This window comes from Ctenopharyngodon idella, chromosome 2 (genome assembly GCF_019924925.1).
Source record: "Ctenopharyngodon idella isolate HZGC_01 chromosome 2, HZGC01, whole genome shotgun sequence".
Lineage (NCBI taxonomy): Eukaryota > Metazoa > Chordata > Actinopteri > Cypriniformes > Xenocyprididae > Ctenopharyngodon > Ctenopharyngodon idella.
Genome location: NC_067221.1, coordinates 16,355,425 through 16,370,031, shown reverse-complemented (window position 1 = coordinate 16,370,031; position 14,607 = coordinate 16,355,425). Strand labels below are relative to the sequence as shown.

General features: G+C 36.0%; 1 protein-coding gene across 1 annotated transcript; it reads left to right on the top strand.

Moving 5' to 3' along the window:
* Positions 1-301: 301 nt before the first annotated feature.
* LOC127505777 (palmdelphin-like) lies at positions 302-14,416 on the top strand. Its single transcript, XM_051881596.1, has 9 exons — positions 302-442; positions 3,493-3,544; positions 5,860-5,940; positions 6,053-6,171; positions 6,981-7,095; positions 7,230-7,254; positions 7,359-7,475; positions 9,265-10,158; positions 13,523-14,416. Exons 2-9 carry the CDS (start codon positions 3,500-3,502, stop codon positions 13,561-13,563), a joined length of 1,437 nt encoding a protein of 478 aa, XP_051737556.1. The 5' UTR covers positions 302-442; positions 3,493-3,499; the 3' UTR covers positions 13,564-14,416.
* Positions 14,417-14,607: the final 191 nt, after the last annotated feature.

The window sequence follows — 14,607 nt, the reverse complement described above, 5'->3', positions numbered from 1 at the left end:
AATTTACCAAAAAATAATGATATGCACGGACAAATCATTTATAATAAACACTGCATTATACCATAAAAAATAACAAGTGTCAATTTTGATTTCATGGTGACTTTAAGTGAAAAATACTCAAATTTTACAGCATTTTATTACTGTGCTCCTCCAAGAAAATGCAGTATCCAAAGGTCTGTTAACCTCCAGATATCAAACACAAGAGTATGAATTGACAAGCCTACATGGGTGTGGGCTGTCGTCATTCACTTCAAACATTCACTGATGAAACTGATGAGACTGAACAACTGAACAAGCTCACTGGCATTTCATTGGCTGAGGGGAGGACTGTCAATCATTCCTACAGCACCTGCGAGCGCTGTAGCCATTAAATGAGCTCTGCGTGACGACTTCGCGTGAACTCAGAAAACCCTTCTGGATATCCGTTCGTCTTCTTGGCCCGGTAAGTGTGTTCTCTGCTATTTTACTTCTCTTAGGGGATTCACATACAACATAATGTGAAAGTCAATTAACTGACGCCATAATGTGCCTAGGATTTGTCTAAAGTTGTGTAGAATTAATTCATTAATTTGTAAATGAATCGAGGGTCTCATATCATCTCAAATGTCATTAAGGCGGCAGAATTCTGCCGTCACTTCCACGGATCCTGTAAATTGGGTGACATTTAGTTTGGAAGAAGTTAATTTAAGGTGAAAGTTTAAACCCTCACAAGTCATTGAAAAGAGTAGCCAAAGTCATTAAAATATTCTGTGACATATGGAAACTAATTTATTATTTTGAACAAAGTCCGTTTTCTATATTTTTACACATATAAACACACTTGCTTGCTCATAAAAACGAAACAAAAAGTTAGCCTAGCTGTTTTTTAAGTAGTTTTATAAAGTTTAAGATGTTCTTTGTCTTTATTAATATACAATAATTGTTAATATACAATAACTTTACAGTTCCTGGATGTTTGTCCAGTCAGGATATTGTTATGGGAGCAGATGCCACAGGAGATTTACATCTTAACTGGCTGGTGATCAGATTAGAGGAGATTAGAGAGAAACTTCCTCTCGGATAAAACTGACAGGGAAACTGACCATGTGCAGGAAAGGCCTGCAAAGAATAGTAGGCTATCATATTCATGTGATTGTATCTGCCAATCAGCTTGTTCAGTTTGCTTTGGATCTGTGCTGAAATATTTCTATATGCCATAAAGCTGTCAGCTGTAACCCAAACTGTTTTATATATATATACACTGTTATTGTCACTCTTAATGCATAGTTTTCATACAGTAAATGGGCAACTGCAAATGTATCTGGTTATCTTTGCATTTCTTTCAAGTTTGAAACCCTGACCTCACTCAAGGGTCAATTCAAAAACAGATAGGCATTAGGGTGTTTGTTAATAGTCTAATTTATTGCTCGTGTTATCCTGTCTTCATATAAGCTTCACAATTGTATTATCACTTTGATCCATTTCAGAACAATTGGTGGGTTTTTGTGGCAGGGAGAACAGAGACCTAGTGCTTTGGTGTGCCACCATCTAAGACTCATTATAGGCAATGTACCCCTGGGTGGCCTTGCTATTTTTAGATTGCGCCTGAGTCTAGTGGAATTCTGGAGCATAAGGGGTTCAATAGGGGTCGATAGATAGATAGATAGATAGATAGATAGGTTGTAAAAAGTGACAGCAAAGACTTTTACATTGAACTTTTGAACTTTCTATTCAGAATACTGAAGGTATGTATCACTGTTTCTGTTTCTATCACTAACACTGTTTCTATCACTGTTTCTGAAAAAATTTACTGTAAGCAGCACGTTTTCAGCGTTGATAATAAGAAATGCTTATTGAGCATGAAATCCCCATATTATAATGAAATCTGAAGTATCATATGATACTGAAGACTGAAGAAAGCAGTTATTCTAAATAGTAATATATCACAATACTGTTTTTACTGTATTTTGATCAACTAAATACAGCCTTTGTGAGCATAAGAGACCTCTTTTAAAACATTAAAGGGATAGTTCACCCAAAAATGGAAATTCTGTCATCATTTACTCACCCTCAAGTTGTTCCAAACCTGTATGAATTTATTTGTTCTGCCGAACACAAAAGAAGATATTTGGAAGGATGTCAGTAACCAAACAGATCTCACTCCCCATTGACTACCATAGTATTTATTTTTCCTATTATGGTAGTAAATGGGGGTCGAGATCTGTTTGGTTACTGACATTCTTCCAAATATCTTCTTTCAGCAGAACAAAGAAATTCATACAGGTTAGGAACAACTTGAGGGTGAATTAAGGATGACAGAATTTTTATATTTGGGTGAACTATCCCTTTAATAAATCATATTGACCATAAACTTTTGAATGGTATTGTATATACTGAGTAATGTTTTTGTGCGTTAATATTGATTGCATTTTCATAATGCAGTTTCTCTTGTGATTATAGGAGCTTTTAGAATATGTTACTGAAATTAAAATGTAACATTGAACTGTGCAGGTTGAGTCCAGGGCAGTGAGAGGCCTTATATCTAAAGCAGATGAGCAGGGTTGTGTTGAGTCAGCGCTGGATACTGTCTATGTATGAAACATGGACAGAGACAGGAAGTCTGGAGTCGGTCTCACATTTCCTGGGAAAAGAAAGAGCAGCCTGGGGACCCACAGACACAGGCCTTGCTGTCACTATAACATGACAGTGTTACATTTTAAAAGTTCAAATACTTGTGTTGGTCAAAAACTTGCAACTGAAGTATTTTTAGCAAAGATATGACTGACAGGGTATCAGAATGTGAATTGAAATTCATTCTCTATAGTAAGTAATGGTCGAACTGCAGTGTTTTTCTGTACTTTTCCACTGCTTACCCTAGTTAAAAGTACTGCAAAATAAAGACGGCATGTCTTTCAATTGCGTTGTCTTTGTGGCTGCATGCGATTTCAAACATGCAGGACAACCATTATAGATTTATGAGGTCAAAAAGTCAGCATAACTTTCATAACTGTGAACCTAATAAAAAATACACTTGCTAATATATCAGAATTCTGTCTATCTTTTGCTTATCTTTGCAATATTGTTTCATACTCTTGCATTGCACTGATGTGGCAATCACAGCAGATCACATCTGGCCAGTTGTAAGAGATATTTAACTGAATGAAGCATAAAGCTACTTAGAGGGGCAAGTTCTAGCCTAAGGCCTTACTTGGATGTCTATTAAAACCGACAATATCTACAAGGGGTCACCCACTCAGACACGGGCAACCAAATCCTGTCAGGCAGATTATTTATGGTGCATTGCAGAGACTGTTTTACCACTGCTGCTATTCGTGGAAGCACAGTGATCTTTAGAAAGCAAGTGGTGATAAATGGACATTAACTTATGTATCAAAATATCAGTGTCACTGTGTGGAGGTTGACCTACATATCGGCCAACACCCTTTTGAGGCCCCACTAGTATGGATGATGATTTTATAGTGTCATATAAAGGTTAATGTTTTTTTTTTCTAGAGGCAGGATGGAGGAAGCAGAACTGTTAAAGGAGCGGCTTCAAGCTATTACGGTTTGTCTAATTATTTCAAAGCTCTCTGAAATACTGATTGTGGTTGGTCAAATGCTTCAATCTGTGCTTAAAGGTTTAGTTCACCCAAAAATGAAATTTATGAATTACTGACCCTCAAGCTAACCTAGGAGTATATGACTACCTTCTTTCACACAAACACAATCGGAGATATATTTAAAAATATCCTGGCTCTTCCAAGCTTTATAATGGCAGTGAATGGGGGACCTGATTTTGAAGCCAAAAAAGTGCATCAGGGGTTACTCTTGTGGCGCAAGTCGACTTGCGCAGTATGCGTACGGTCGTTTGCCAGAAGCTAGTTATTTTAGATTATAATGTTTTAAATATGGATATTTTTCTTACAAAAACCCATCGCTTCACTTAAAGGGTTAGTTCACCCAAAAATGAAAATAATGTAATTTATTACTCACCCTCATGTCATTCTTGAAGCCTTCTCCTGGTCTGTTCCCTGCTGGTGGAATGGCCTGCCACGCTCTATCCGAGCAGCTGAGTCTTTAACCATCTTCAAAAAACTGCTAAAGACATATCTTTTTCGGCGTCACTTGACCCAGTAATATTAGCACTTACTCTTTATTTATATTTTTACTTTTCTTTTTTTGATTTCTATATTCTTTCTCCATCTATTTGTTAAAAAAAAAACTTTGCTATGAGCACTTTGCTGGTGAAACTGGGTACCTGCATACTGTTGCACTCATGTTGATTTGATTGCTTCTACTATTCTTATTTGTAAGTCGCCTTGGAGAAAAGCGTCTGCTAAATGACTAAATGTAAATGTACATGTTCTACAGCCGTAAGACCTTAGTTCATCTTCCGAACACAAATTAAGATGTTTTTGATGATATCCGATGGCTCAGTGAGGCCTCTATTGAGAGCAAAGCCATTCAAACTCTCTAGGTCCATAAAGGTACTAAAAACATATTCGAAACCGTTCATGTGAGTTCAGTGGTTCTACCTTAATATAATAAAGCGACAAGAATACTTTTTGTGCAGCAAAAAAACAAAATAACGACTTTTCAGCAATATCTATATGGGGTGATTTCAAAACACTGCTTCATGAAGCTTCTGAGCTTTATGAATCTTTTGTTTCAAATTAGTGATTCGGATTTCCTATCAAACGGCTAAACTGCTGAAATCACATGACTTTGGCGCTCCGATTCACTAATTCGATTCATATAGCTCTGAATTAGTGTTTTGAAATCGGCCCATATAGATATTTTTGAAAAGTCTTTAATTTGTTTTTTTTGGCACACAAAAAGTATTCTTGTCACTTTATTATATTAAGGTAGAACCACTGTACTCACATGAACTGTTTTAAATATGTTTTTAGTACCTTTATGGACCTAGAGAGTTTCAATGGCTTTGCTCTCAATAGAGGCCTCACTGAGCTATCAGATTTCATCAACAATATCTTAATTTGTGTTCGGAAGATGAACAAAGGTCTTACAGCTGTAGAATGACATGAGGGTGAGTAATAAATGACATTATTTTCATTTTTGGGTGAACTATCCCTTTAAATATTTTTTACATGCTTTTTTAAATTCCTATTTAGCTTTATATTTATTTCAGTTTTAGTAATTTTAGTAGTTTATTTTATTTCTGTTAGTTGTTAAAGGATTAGTTCACTTTAAAATGAAAATTACCCCATGATTTACTCACCCTCAAGCCATCCTTGGTGTATATGACTTTCTTCTTTCAGGCGAATACAATCAGAGTTATATTAATAATCACCCTGATGCTCCCAAGCTTTATAATGGCAGTGCACGGAAACCACCTGCTTGAAGCTCAAAAAGGTGCATCCATCCATCATAAACATACTCCACATGGCTTTAATAAAGGGGGGTTTAATAAAGGCCTTCTGAAGTGAAGCAATGCGTGTGTGTAAGAAAAATATCCATATTTAACACCTTATAAAGTAAAATATCTAGCTTCCGCCAGTCCGTATTCAACTTATGAAGAAAGTGTAAAACTCTTGCAGTTCAAAATGCTTACACTACGTCCTACGCCTTCTGTATTCAACTTACGAAACAAGCGTAACTGATGCGACGTCAGTTACGCTTTTTCTGTAAGTTGAATACGGAAGGCGGGTGAGTAAATCATAGGGTAATTTTCATTTTAAAGTGAACTAATCCTTTGAGACAACTAACTGACAACATTTCTAATTTTCATTCATTTATATTTAACATAAACCATTTTTAATAGTTAACAATAGCTGTATAGTGACAACCGCTTTCCTATCAAAAAGTTGTGCTACTGTATAGTTCGTGTCTCTATTTGGACACTTGTCCATTTGTCTACAGAATAAGAAAAAAATCCAAGAGGAAATTGCCCACAAAAGGCTTGAGATCGACAGAGAGAAACTGAAGCTTCAACATGTTAAGGTACCTTCTTGATGTTAGAAGAATAGTTTCATTTTCATCAGCGTTTTTCTGAATTTTATGGTTTGAATTGTAAGGGACTGGAATTTGAAGTATCTCTATGTGTCTTTTACAGAAAAGGTCCATGAGAGATCTGTGGCTCATGGATGGGATGAACAGCAGTAATGCACAGGAAACACAAAAAGCTCTTGAAGATGCACAACAAACGAAACACCTCAAGAGTAATATACATCGGTAAGACAAATTATTGTATTGTGTCTTATCTTATTTTTCATTTCAATGGTTTAATTACTGTAGTATCATTTATGCCATATTTACTGTACCACAAGAGAGTGGCTGTTGATCCAAACATCATTTTGCTATTTAAGATTTTTCCATAAAAAATGTCAGTTAGTTTATTGAGATTATCATGGCATACTGGCATCTTCTGAATACAGTTCAAACAATCTGAACTGAAAGGTCTTTTGTATTTAGCTTCAGGGGTTAGCCTGATGTTTCTCAGCTAATGTCATTTGCCCTGTGGTGCCCTAATGAAATCTTAGAGTGAAGTATGAGGCAAGAGGTGTGCAATGCTTTGTAATCGCATTGCATTGTAGTATAGCAATGAAGTCAGAGAAGGATGTTAAAAAAAGCTTTTTCCATGTCCTTAAAAAGCTGCTGCATGCAGGTCACACCCTGTACAAATATTGCTGTCTGCGTCATTCTTTGCGAGTTTGTTAAATGATTCGGACTTATGGTGATTCTGACTGAACCTCAGTCGAATGAGAGAATAAATTCTAACGTCTGTTATTTAATATTTGTTTAAAATGCTTTCATACCCTTTTAACAGCTCTTTGTGTCTTCTAGCATGTCTATGCAACAAAAAGTACAGAGTGACAGGTGCTTTGTCTCTTGTGTGACTTGACCCGGTAACAGAGGTCAATCTCAGTGTGTGTGAGTGTGTGCGTGTGTGTGTGTGTGAGAGAGTGTGTGCGTGTGCGTGTGTGTGACGAGAACTCTAGAGGACTCTTATTTAAACAATTATTGTAACAAATTCTCTGTAGGATAGAGAAAGAAATTGAAGCGTTGGAGAGAGAGGAAATGAACATCTCAACAAATGAGGGGCTGATTCTAAAGAGGCTAAAAGCCATTGAAAAATCTCCAGAGGACATTATTAAGGTACAGTGCTTTTGTTATGGTTCATTTAAAATGAATAGAAACTGTGCCTTTTGCTTTAATGAACTATATATTTTTTTAAAAAGTAGGCTTTATACACTTTATTGTAGAAGATGATTCTGTTTATATCTTCACAGGCAGTGAATGCAGATTTCATTTCAGGTAAATGCTGTAAAACTACATCACAATCACAATGTTCTATGGACCATAAAACAAATTGCAGATTATTTATGAATATCATAACTTCTTTTTTTTTTTTTTTTCAGACCCAATCTATATTCATTCAACAATTCCAAATATGCCAAAGCCCAGCACACCTCTATTAAATCAGAGGAAGAAACAAGACCTGGAAACTAAAGAAAAAAATGACCAAGCCAAACCTGGTAAACTGAAAGAAGACTTCAAACCATCTTCAGTATATTTCTGTATATAATGTAGAACAGCAAAAAAAAAAAAAAAAAGGTTTCCCAAACTGGGTTTCACAAATCCCTGGGGAATAGCAGGGGGTTTGTGAGTTTATTAATTAATTAATTAATTAAAGCTAAATAATTAAATCATAATTTTTAAAAAAAAGTTTAAATATAAACAATCAAAATGAAACCAAGATCAACAATTGTATTTGTTTGCCTGCTTGTCATGTGACCATTAATCAAAAGCAGAGAACTGTGAACAGGCAAATATATTTTTTTTAATTATTCAAATATTCACTTAAAATCTCAGGGTGTACTTCATGTTAATATTTTGGGTCAAACGGGTTCTGCTGAATTCATGCTTTAAAAGTGTGTCTGAAGTGTGTCATTTTTGTGCCAACAAATGGAGAAAAAAAAAATTAGGATTGTTTTCAAACAGGTTTCACTTCAAACAAACAGGGCAAACAAAGTTGATCATTGGCCTGTTGCACAAAGCCGGTTTCAGTTTCTACCCAGGTAAGTTCAAGATTAGTTTGAGCAAACTCTGGTTTTTCGGGCTCATGAAGGTGGATTGGTTTTTAGCGGGGTTTGTTGCTATGGTAACTGACACTACACGGCTAACCTGCTCTGAAGCAGGTTTTATTCTGGGTTAGAGATCGCAAACCCAAACTGGACCAATCAGCTGTGAGTAAAGTGACATGTATCTGATGCAATAAAGCCACTCCCCCTGTATCTCTCGCTCCAAATTAAATCAGTTTATAGTGAAAACATTTTAGAGACAAAATTTCTCAACATTTGCTGTTAATTATTCATTATATTTATATTAAATAAATTAAAATTATGAATAGGCTAATTCATGACATATTCATATAATTAGGCCGATTATATTAATTAACAATATTAAACTTTGCTTTTAAATTAAAATAAATATAATACATGCATAATATATAAAGCTTTTAAACAGATTAAGCTTACATGTGTTCTTTTGAGCTCTTTGTGAAACTATATTAATTATTTGGTCTATTTGTTTGATTCACATGCATTGATATAGTCAGATATTTTCTTTCAGCTGCCTTCTCAAACTTTCACTGCATCTGTGTTTATTCCTGCTTTGAAAATGCGTTTTATTTCATATTTTTCATAACGATCTCTTAATCTTCGGAAGCGACATGAATTGCGCGGCTCTCTCGCGAGAAGTGAATCAAACTGACGTTCTCCTTGTTCCGTGTGATTGGCTGTTAGCCGCACGTGTCAGACTTTCAGGTGCATGCGCTTTGCAAACCCTGGATTAAACCTGAGTTGACAGAAGTTTATACCGAGCGTTGTGTAACAGTTGAAATTGATCTAAACCAGGTTGGATTTATCTGGATTTGTCAACTGCAAACCTACTCTGAAACTCAGAGTTTGTTCAACTAGCTTCATGCAACAGGCCACATATGACTATTGGTGCCAATGGTTCTACGATCTACTTAGGCTTACGATGCTTTTGAAAAATGCAACCCAGGTGTCATTGGTTGGTCAAACAGAGTCCCGCCTCCAAAATCACACCATTGGTTGAGCTAATGTTTTAATGTTGTGATATAGAGCAACGTTTTGATAGAGCTACAGCCACAGTCGCTACACTTTCATGGATATGGACACACGAATGTCTTACTTCATGGTATCCAAGTTTAATGTGCAATGATAACAGTAAATATTTAAACATCTTAAAGCAATCTTAAAAATTCTAATATATTACACACATTCCATTTGTCCCTTACAGCTTTGTTTGCTATGGAAATTAACGTTCAGAAGGACTTGCGCACAGGTGAAAGCCAAGTGCTGTCCACCTCCGCCATTTCTCCCCAAGAGCTCCAGCAGAGAGGCATCAAAGTCTACGACGATGGCCGGAAGTCCGTCTATGCCTTACGCACGGACGGCCACCAGCCTGGTGCGAACGGAGTGGATGAACTCAGTCCAGTGGAGGTTGAGGAGCTGTTGAGACAGGCCTCTGAGAAAAAGAAGAGGTCCAATCAGGTTCAAATGGACCCTTCATATCCCTACAACATCCCCCATGAACTACAATCAGACCCCAATAACAGGGAGAGCCACAAATCCAACGGATACCAAGATCCCTACAGCATCGACTTATCTGCATGGCCTGAGCTTGTGTACAATGATGGTGTTCGCTATCCGGAGGACGCGGGTCATAGACTTCCACTCCTTCCAATGCCTGATTATAATGACAGACCAGACGAATACTATCACAACGGCAATGGGAACAACTACAGTCGTGAGTTACATAGAGGGGAAAGACACGCGCATGGACAATATTACAATAAAAGAGAGAACAACCTGGGAACGCAGCATTTGGATTGTGACATCAGAAACCACAGCCCGTGTTCGGCCTACTCTGAGGACTCCAAAGTCAGCATCCTGAACACCATGCCATCGGACGAGCCCGTCACCATGATCTTCATGGGCTACCAGAATGCCGAAGACAACAGCCAGAGCTATGAGGGCTCAGTTCGGGCAGAGCTGGTGATCATTGGAGATGGTGAAGATGATGCAAGCAGGAACATCCACCCTGATCAGAGCTCCAATGTCAACAATGCCTTTTCCTACTCTGCTGGACGGAAGGGCAAAAGAGACGGCGCGGAGGACCCGTCAACTGCAGGTACCCGAAAGATTAAAAAAGTCAAGGGGAGACACAAGCCTTGCTGTGCCCTGATGTAGTTTCACTAACACTCTATCAGCTCTTCTATGGTGCAGCTTCTCACCAGACTGGCTTCCCTCACTCTGCATGCTGGACACTGCTGTGGTTTTCAGTTTTTCAGTGTCTTAAACCGCTTTCTGTCCTTCATGTTGACTTTTGCTTATTGTCTGACAATGTTTGTAGAAACACATTGTCATATATGTATAGCTTTAGAGCAGGGGTCTTCAACTGCAGGGGTCCAACAATTATCATATCTCAAATGATTTTTTTGCAAAAAAAAATCTAAGTTAACTAAAAACAAATCTAAGATCTTCTAAATACACTACAGTTTAAAAGTTTTGGTTAAGTACAAGTTTTTAATGCTTTTACGGAAGTCCTTATGCTTACCAAGGCTGCATTTATTTGATCAAAAATACAGTAAAATCAGTAATATTGTGAAATATTTTTTCAATTTAAAATAACTGTTTTTCTATCTTTTAAAATGTAATTTATTTCTATGGTGGCAAAGCTGAATTTTCAGCATCATTACTCCAGTCTTCAGTGTCACATGATCCTTCAGAAATTATTCTGATATGCTGATTTGCTGCTCAAGAAACATTTCGTATTATCAGTGGTGAAAACAGTTGTGCTGCTTAATTTTTTTTTTTTTTTTTTTTTTTTTTGGAAACTGGGATGCATTTATTCTCTGATGAATAGAAAGTTCTGAGGAACAGCATTTATTTGAAATAGACATTTTTGTAAGAAAAACAGTCTTTACTGTCACTTTTGATAGAGTAAATGCATCTTTGCTGAATAAAATCATTCTATTTTTTTTTTTTTTTTTTAAAGTAATAAATATCTTTCTGACTCCAAAGTGTATGGTATGTCATTGTACCTCCCAAATTACATTTTAATTTCACTTAATACACTTAATATGTGATTCTGAAAATAAATACAGATTATTTTAATGAATTTTCAATGTAAACATAAGTATGTAAATGCATACAGGCTCTGTTATTAATGGTCAAGCTTAACATACCTTTTTGAAATTAAATTTTATACAAAATGTGTCTCTATCCACCAAGGGCTCATTGAAAAAAAGGTTGAAGACCCCTGATTTCAAGCTTTACCTCCCTCTAGTGGTGAAAGGGCAGAAATCTCTTTCAAATGAATGCATGACATATGCAATCTGTCCTTTTTCAACTGCCAAACTTTCTAAACTATATTTCTTTTTTTCACACTTTGCATATAATTTCCTCACTGTGCTTTTGCCACTTGCAATAATAAGCATGGCAGCATGCCATCTGCTGTGACATATGAACAGTCATGCTTGCTGTCATGGATTGTTTCTTTTCTGTCATGCATCTTTTCTTTTGCTTTGACATTGTGTGTATGAGAGCGTTGTATGAAAAGAGTGAGAGATGAATCTTTGTAATAAAACTGATTGAATGCGTGTTGTTTTTTTGTCTTTTTAATATCCTAATAAGTTATGTTTAAGTTCACCCAAAAATGTTAATTAATGCTAATTTTTTATATATATATATTTTCAGTTTTCATTTTAGTTTTAGTAATTCTGTTATGTTGCCTTAAGTTTTTTTTTTTTTTTAATATTTAGCTTTAATTTATTTTTATTTCACTTTTACTCATTTTAGTACTCCACAAGACTCATTTTGTTTGTTTATTGCCAGCAAGGTAACATTTATTATTTACGTTTTTTTAATCTAATATTTCTATTTGATTTTATTTCAGCTTTAATTAACAATAACGATTTTAATATTTTTAGTTTTAGGGCACGTTTACACGACAACAATGTAAACGTAAAACAGATGTAACTAAAAACAGAAACGTTTATCCTTTGCATTTTTCATGTACAGACGACAATGTTATCAAAACGATCCCTGTTCAAACGGATCTGCGAAAACGGATCTTTCGCCAATTACAATATGTTCCTGGATCAACATCTTTGTTGATCCTGGAACAACATTCCATTCAAGCAGTCAGATTCTGCTAAAGTTTACAGTTTGTCAAGTTTAGGCTTACAATCAGGGTTTGGTGCTTCTACATCAGTGTTATTCACCTATCATTTCCCTGATATTATAGGGATAACTTATGGGTATAGGGTTAGGTTTAGGGATATGGTTAGGACTAAATTTTCAGACAGGAATGTTGTTCCAGGATCACCAAAATATGTTCACCCAGAAATGTGTATAACTCGGAAAAATCAGGACGTACGCGCTGTATTATGCATGCCAGGCCAGTAGTTGGCGATGTCACTTTGTAAAGAAACACTACTTCACAGTTTTCACAAATTCATGTTTTTGTAGTTTACACAGAGTATAATTTTCATGGTATAATTTTCAAAAACATGCACTTTGAAACCCATTTTCAAAAGTTTGCATTTTCATGCCCCCCAAAATGCTGCTGTCGTGTAAATGAACAGCCAAAACACAAAAAGTTTTGTTTTCTGTTGAAAACGGTGTTGTGTAAATGGCCCCTTAGTTAACAATAGCAACTTTGCAATTAATACATAGTTTTTTTTTTCCATGGCAGCAGCTGTCACTATTAACTATTATTATATTGTAAGAACTGCGTGAAGGTTTTTTGAAAAGTTCTCCTTTTGTGTTCCACCACAACTGTAACAGCACACACATATTGAAAGTCATGAGTAAATGACAGAATATTCATTTTTGACTGATCTATTCCTTTAATGCTGAAAAACAAGCTGATTACGACATTCCCACCCACACAAATGTTGCATGAAAAGATAAGTGACTCACAACTTTTGATGCCACACTAACTTAAAGCCATTATGGCAATATCTTGCTGTTATAGATTCAATATGAATTATGTCATATAACAGTATGCTTTATCTACAAAAAAAATAAAAATAAAATAAATAGTGGACACTCCCACACATGACGCCCTCTCTGTCATCTCATTGTAAAATAAGCAATCCAGCCCTGTCAATCTTCTTCAGAAACACATACTCTAAACGCTCCAGTGGTGGGCAGATAATTTGCAGCGCATGTATTCCAACCTTAAGAGGCTTTTAAGGAGGCTGGGTGGTGTGCTTGAAACACTCTTATATAATCAATCTTGGGGATTATATAAATGGGGATAGCTTGTTTCATGAGGACAAATGTCTTTATAGCTTGAGTTATTAAGATTACCCTTTAACTTAAACTGCCTTTGCACACACAAAAGATTAGTCAGTGAGGAGGTGGAACACTGCTGAGAGGTACTGGTGCCCGAGAGGGTGTGCATCAGCTGTCCATTAACTTCTGTTTGGTTGGGAGGATAGAATTGAGCAGCTGAATCAATGTCTTTTCTCTCATGTTCCCTACAGCATTACAGATACAGATGGAGAAACTGGGTCAAACCGCATAGTGCCCAACACGCACATTTTGTGGAACTCTGAGATTGTCCAAAGTGGCCAGCGAGACAAGAAACACTGAAGCTTCCTTTCAGATGTGCTCTTGTTGTAGAGCAAAACCTGAGTGACTGTCAAACCTCATGATGTGTGTGTGTGTGTGTGGCTGACAGCTGTTTAGGACACCTTCATTATCGGTTTATCTGTGCTAATGAATGAGTCTGTCATGTGTTTTTGTGGTGTTGTTTTTTTTATTATTCAGATGTCCATGTCAAGGTCATCTTAGTGAGCCCTTATTTATTATTAATAAGGGCTCATTGCTTTTTTCTTTATATTTAGATAAAATAGTAAGTGTTGCCTTTATTAAAACAACTAACAAACATTAAAGGTATAACTCACCCAAAAATAAATAATTTGTCAACATTATTTCAACCTCATTTTTAAAACTTGTAAGACTTTCTCTCCTGATATTCTAAGTTGTTATTTTTTCATTTTTTATTAGATATTTTTCATTGTTAATTATATTTGACATTTCTGATATTTTTGAAACTGTTGTCATACAGTGAAAGTGAATGGGAACCAGGGATATCGTAGTCTCTATTCGTTCTTATTATATGGAAAAGAGCAGCTTGGACAATCTGCTAAATATCTAAATATCGACTTTTGTGTTTTATGAGTCATGCAGGGTTTTTGTAACAACATGAGGATGAGTAAATGATGACAGAATTTACATATTTTGGGTGAACTGTCCCTTTCATGAACTATTTGACAAATATTTTAGTTTTTTTGGTCACTCTGTAGTTTTGCAAAAGTGATGGTACAAATAAATAATAAAATACTAAATCAGATTAAAGCTGATCCTTTAATACACTGAGCCTCTGTATTTGATTCTGTTCACTGGCGACTCACAGCAAACTGTCTGATAACAGACGTCTGGTGTTTTTTTTCCAGAGCAGTGAGGATTGTGTGCAAATATTTTTTACATATATTCTCCTTTCCCTATATGTGTCTGTGTTTATTTGAGCTTGAGCTTTTCATGTCTGTCAGTGGAGTTACTGTGC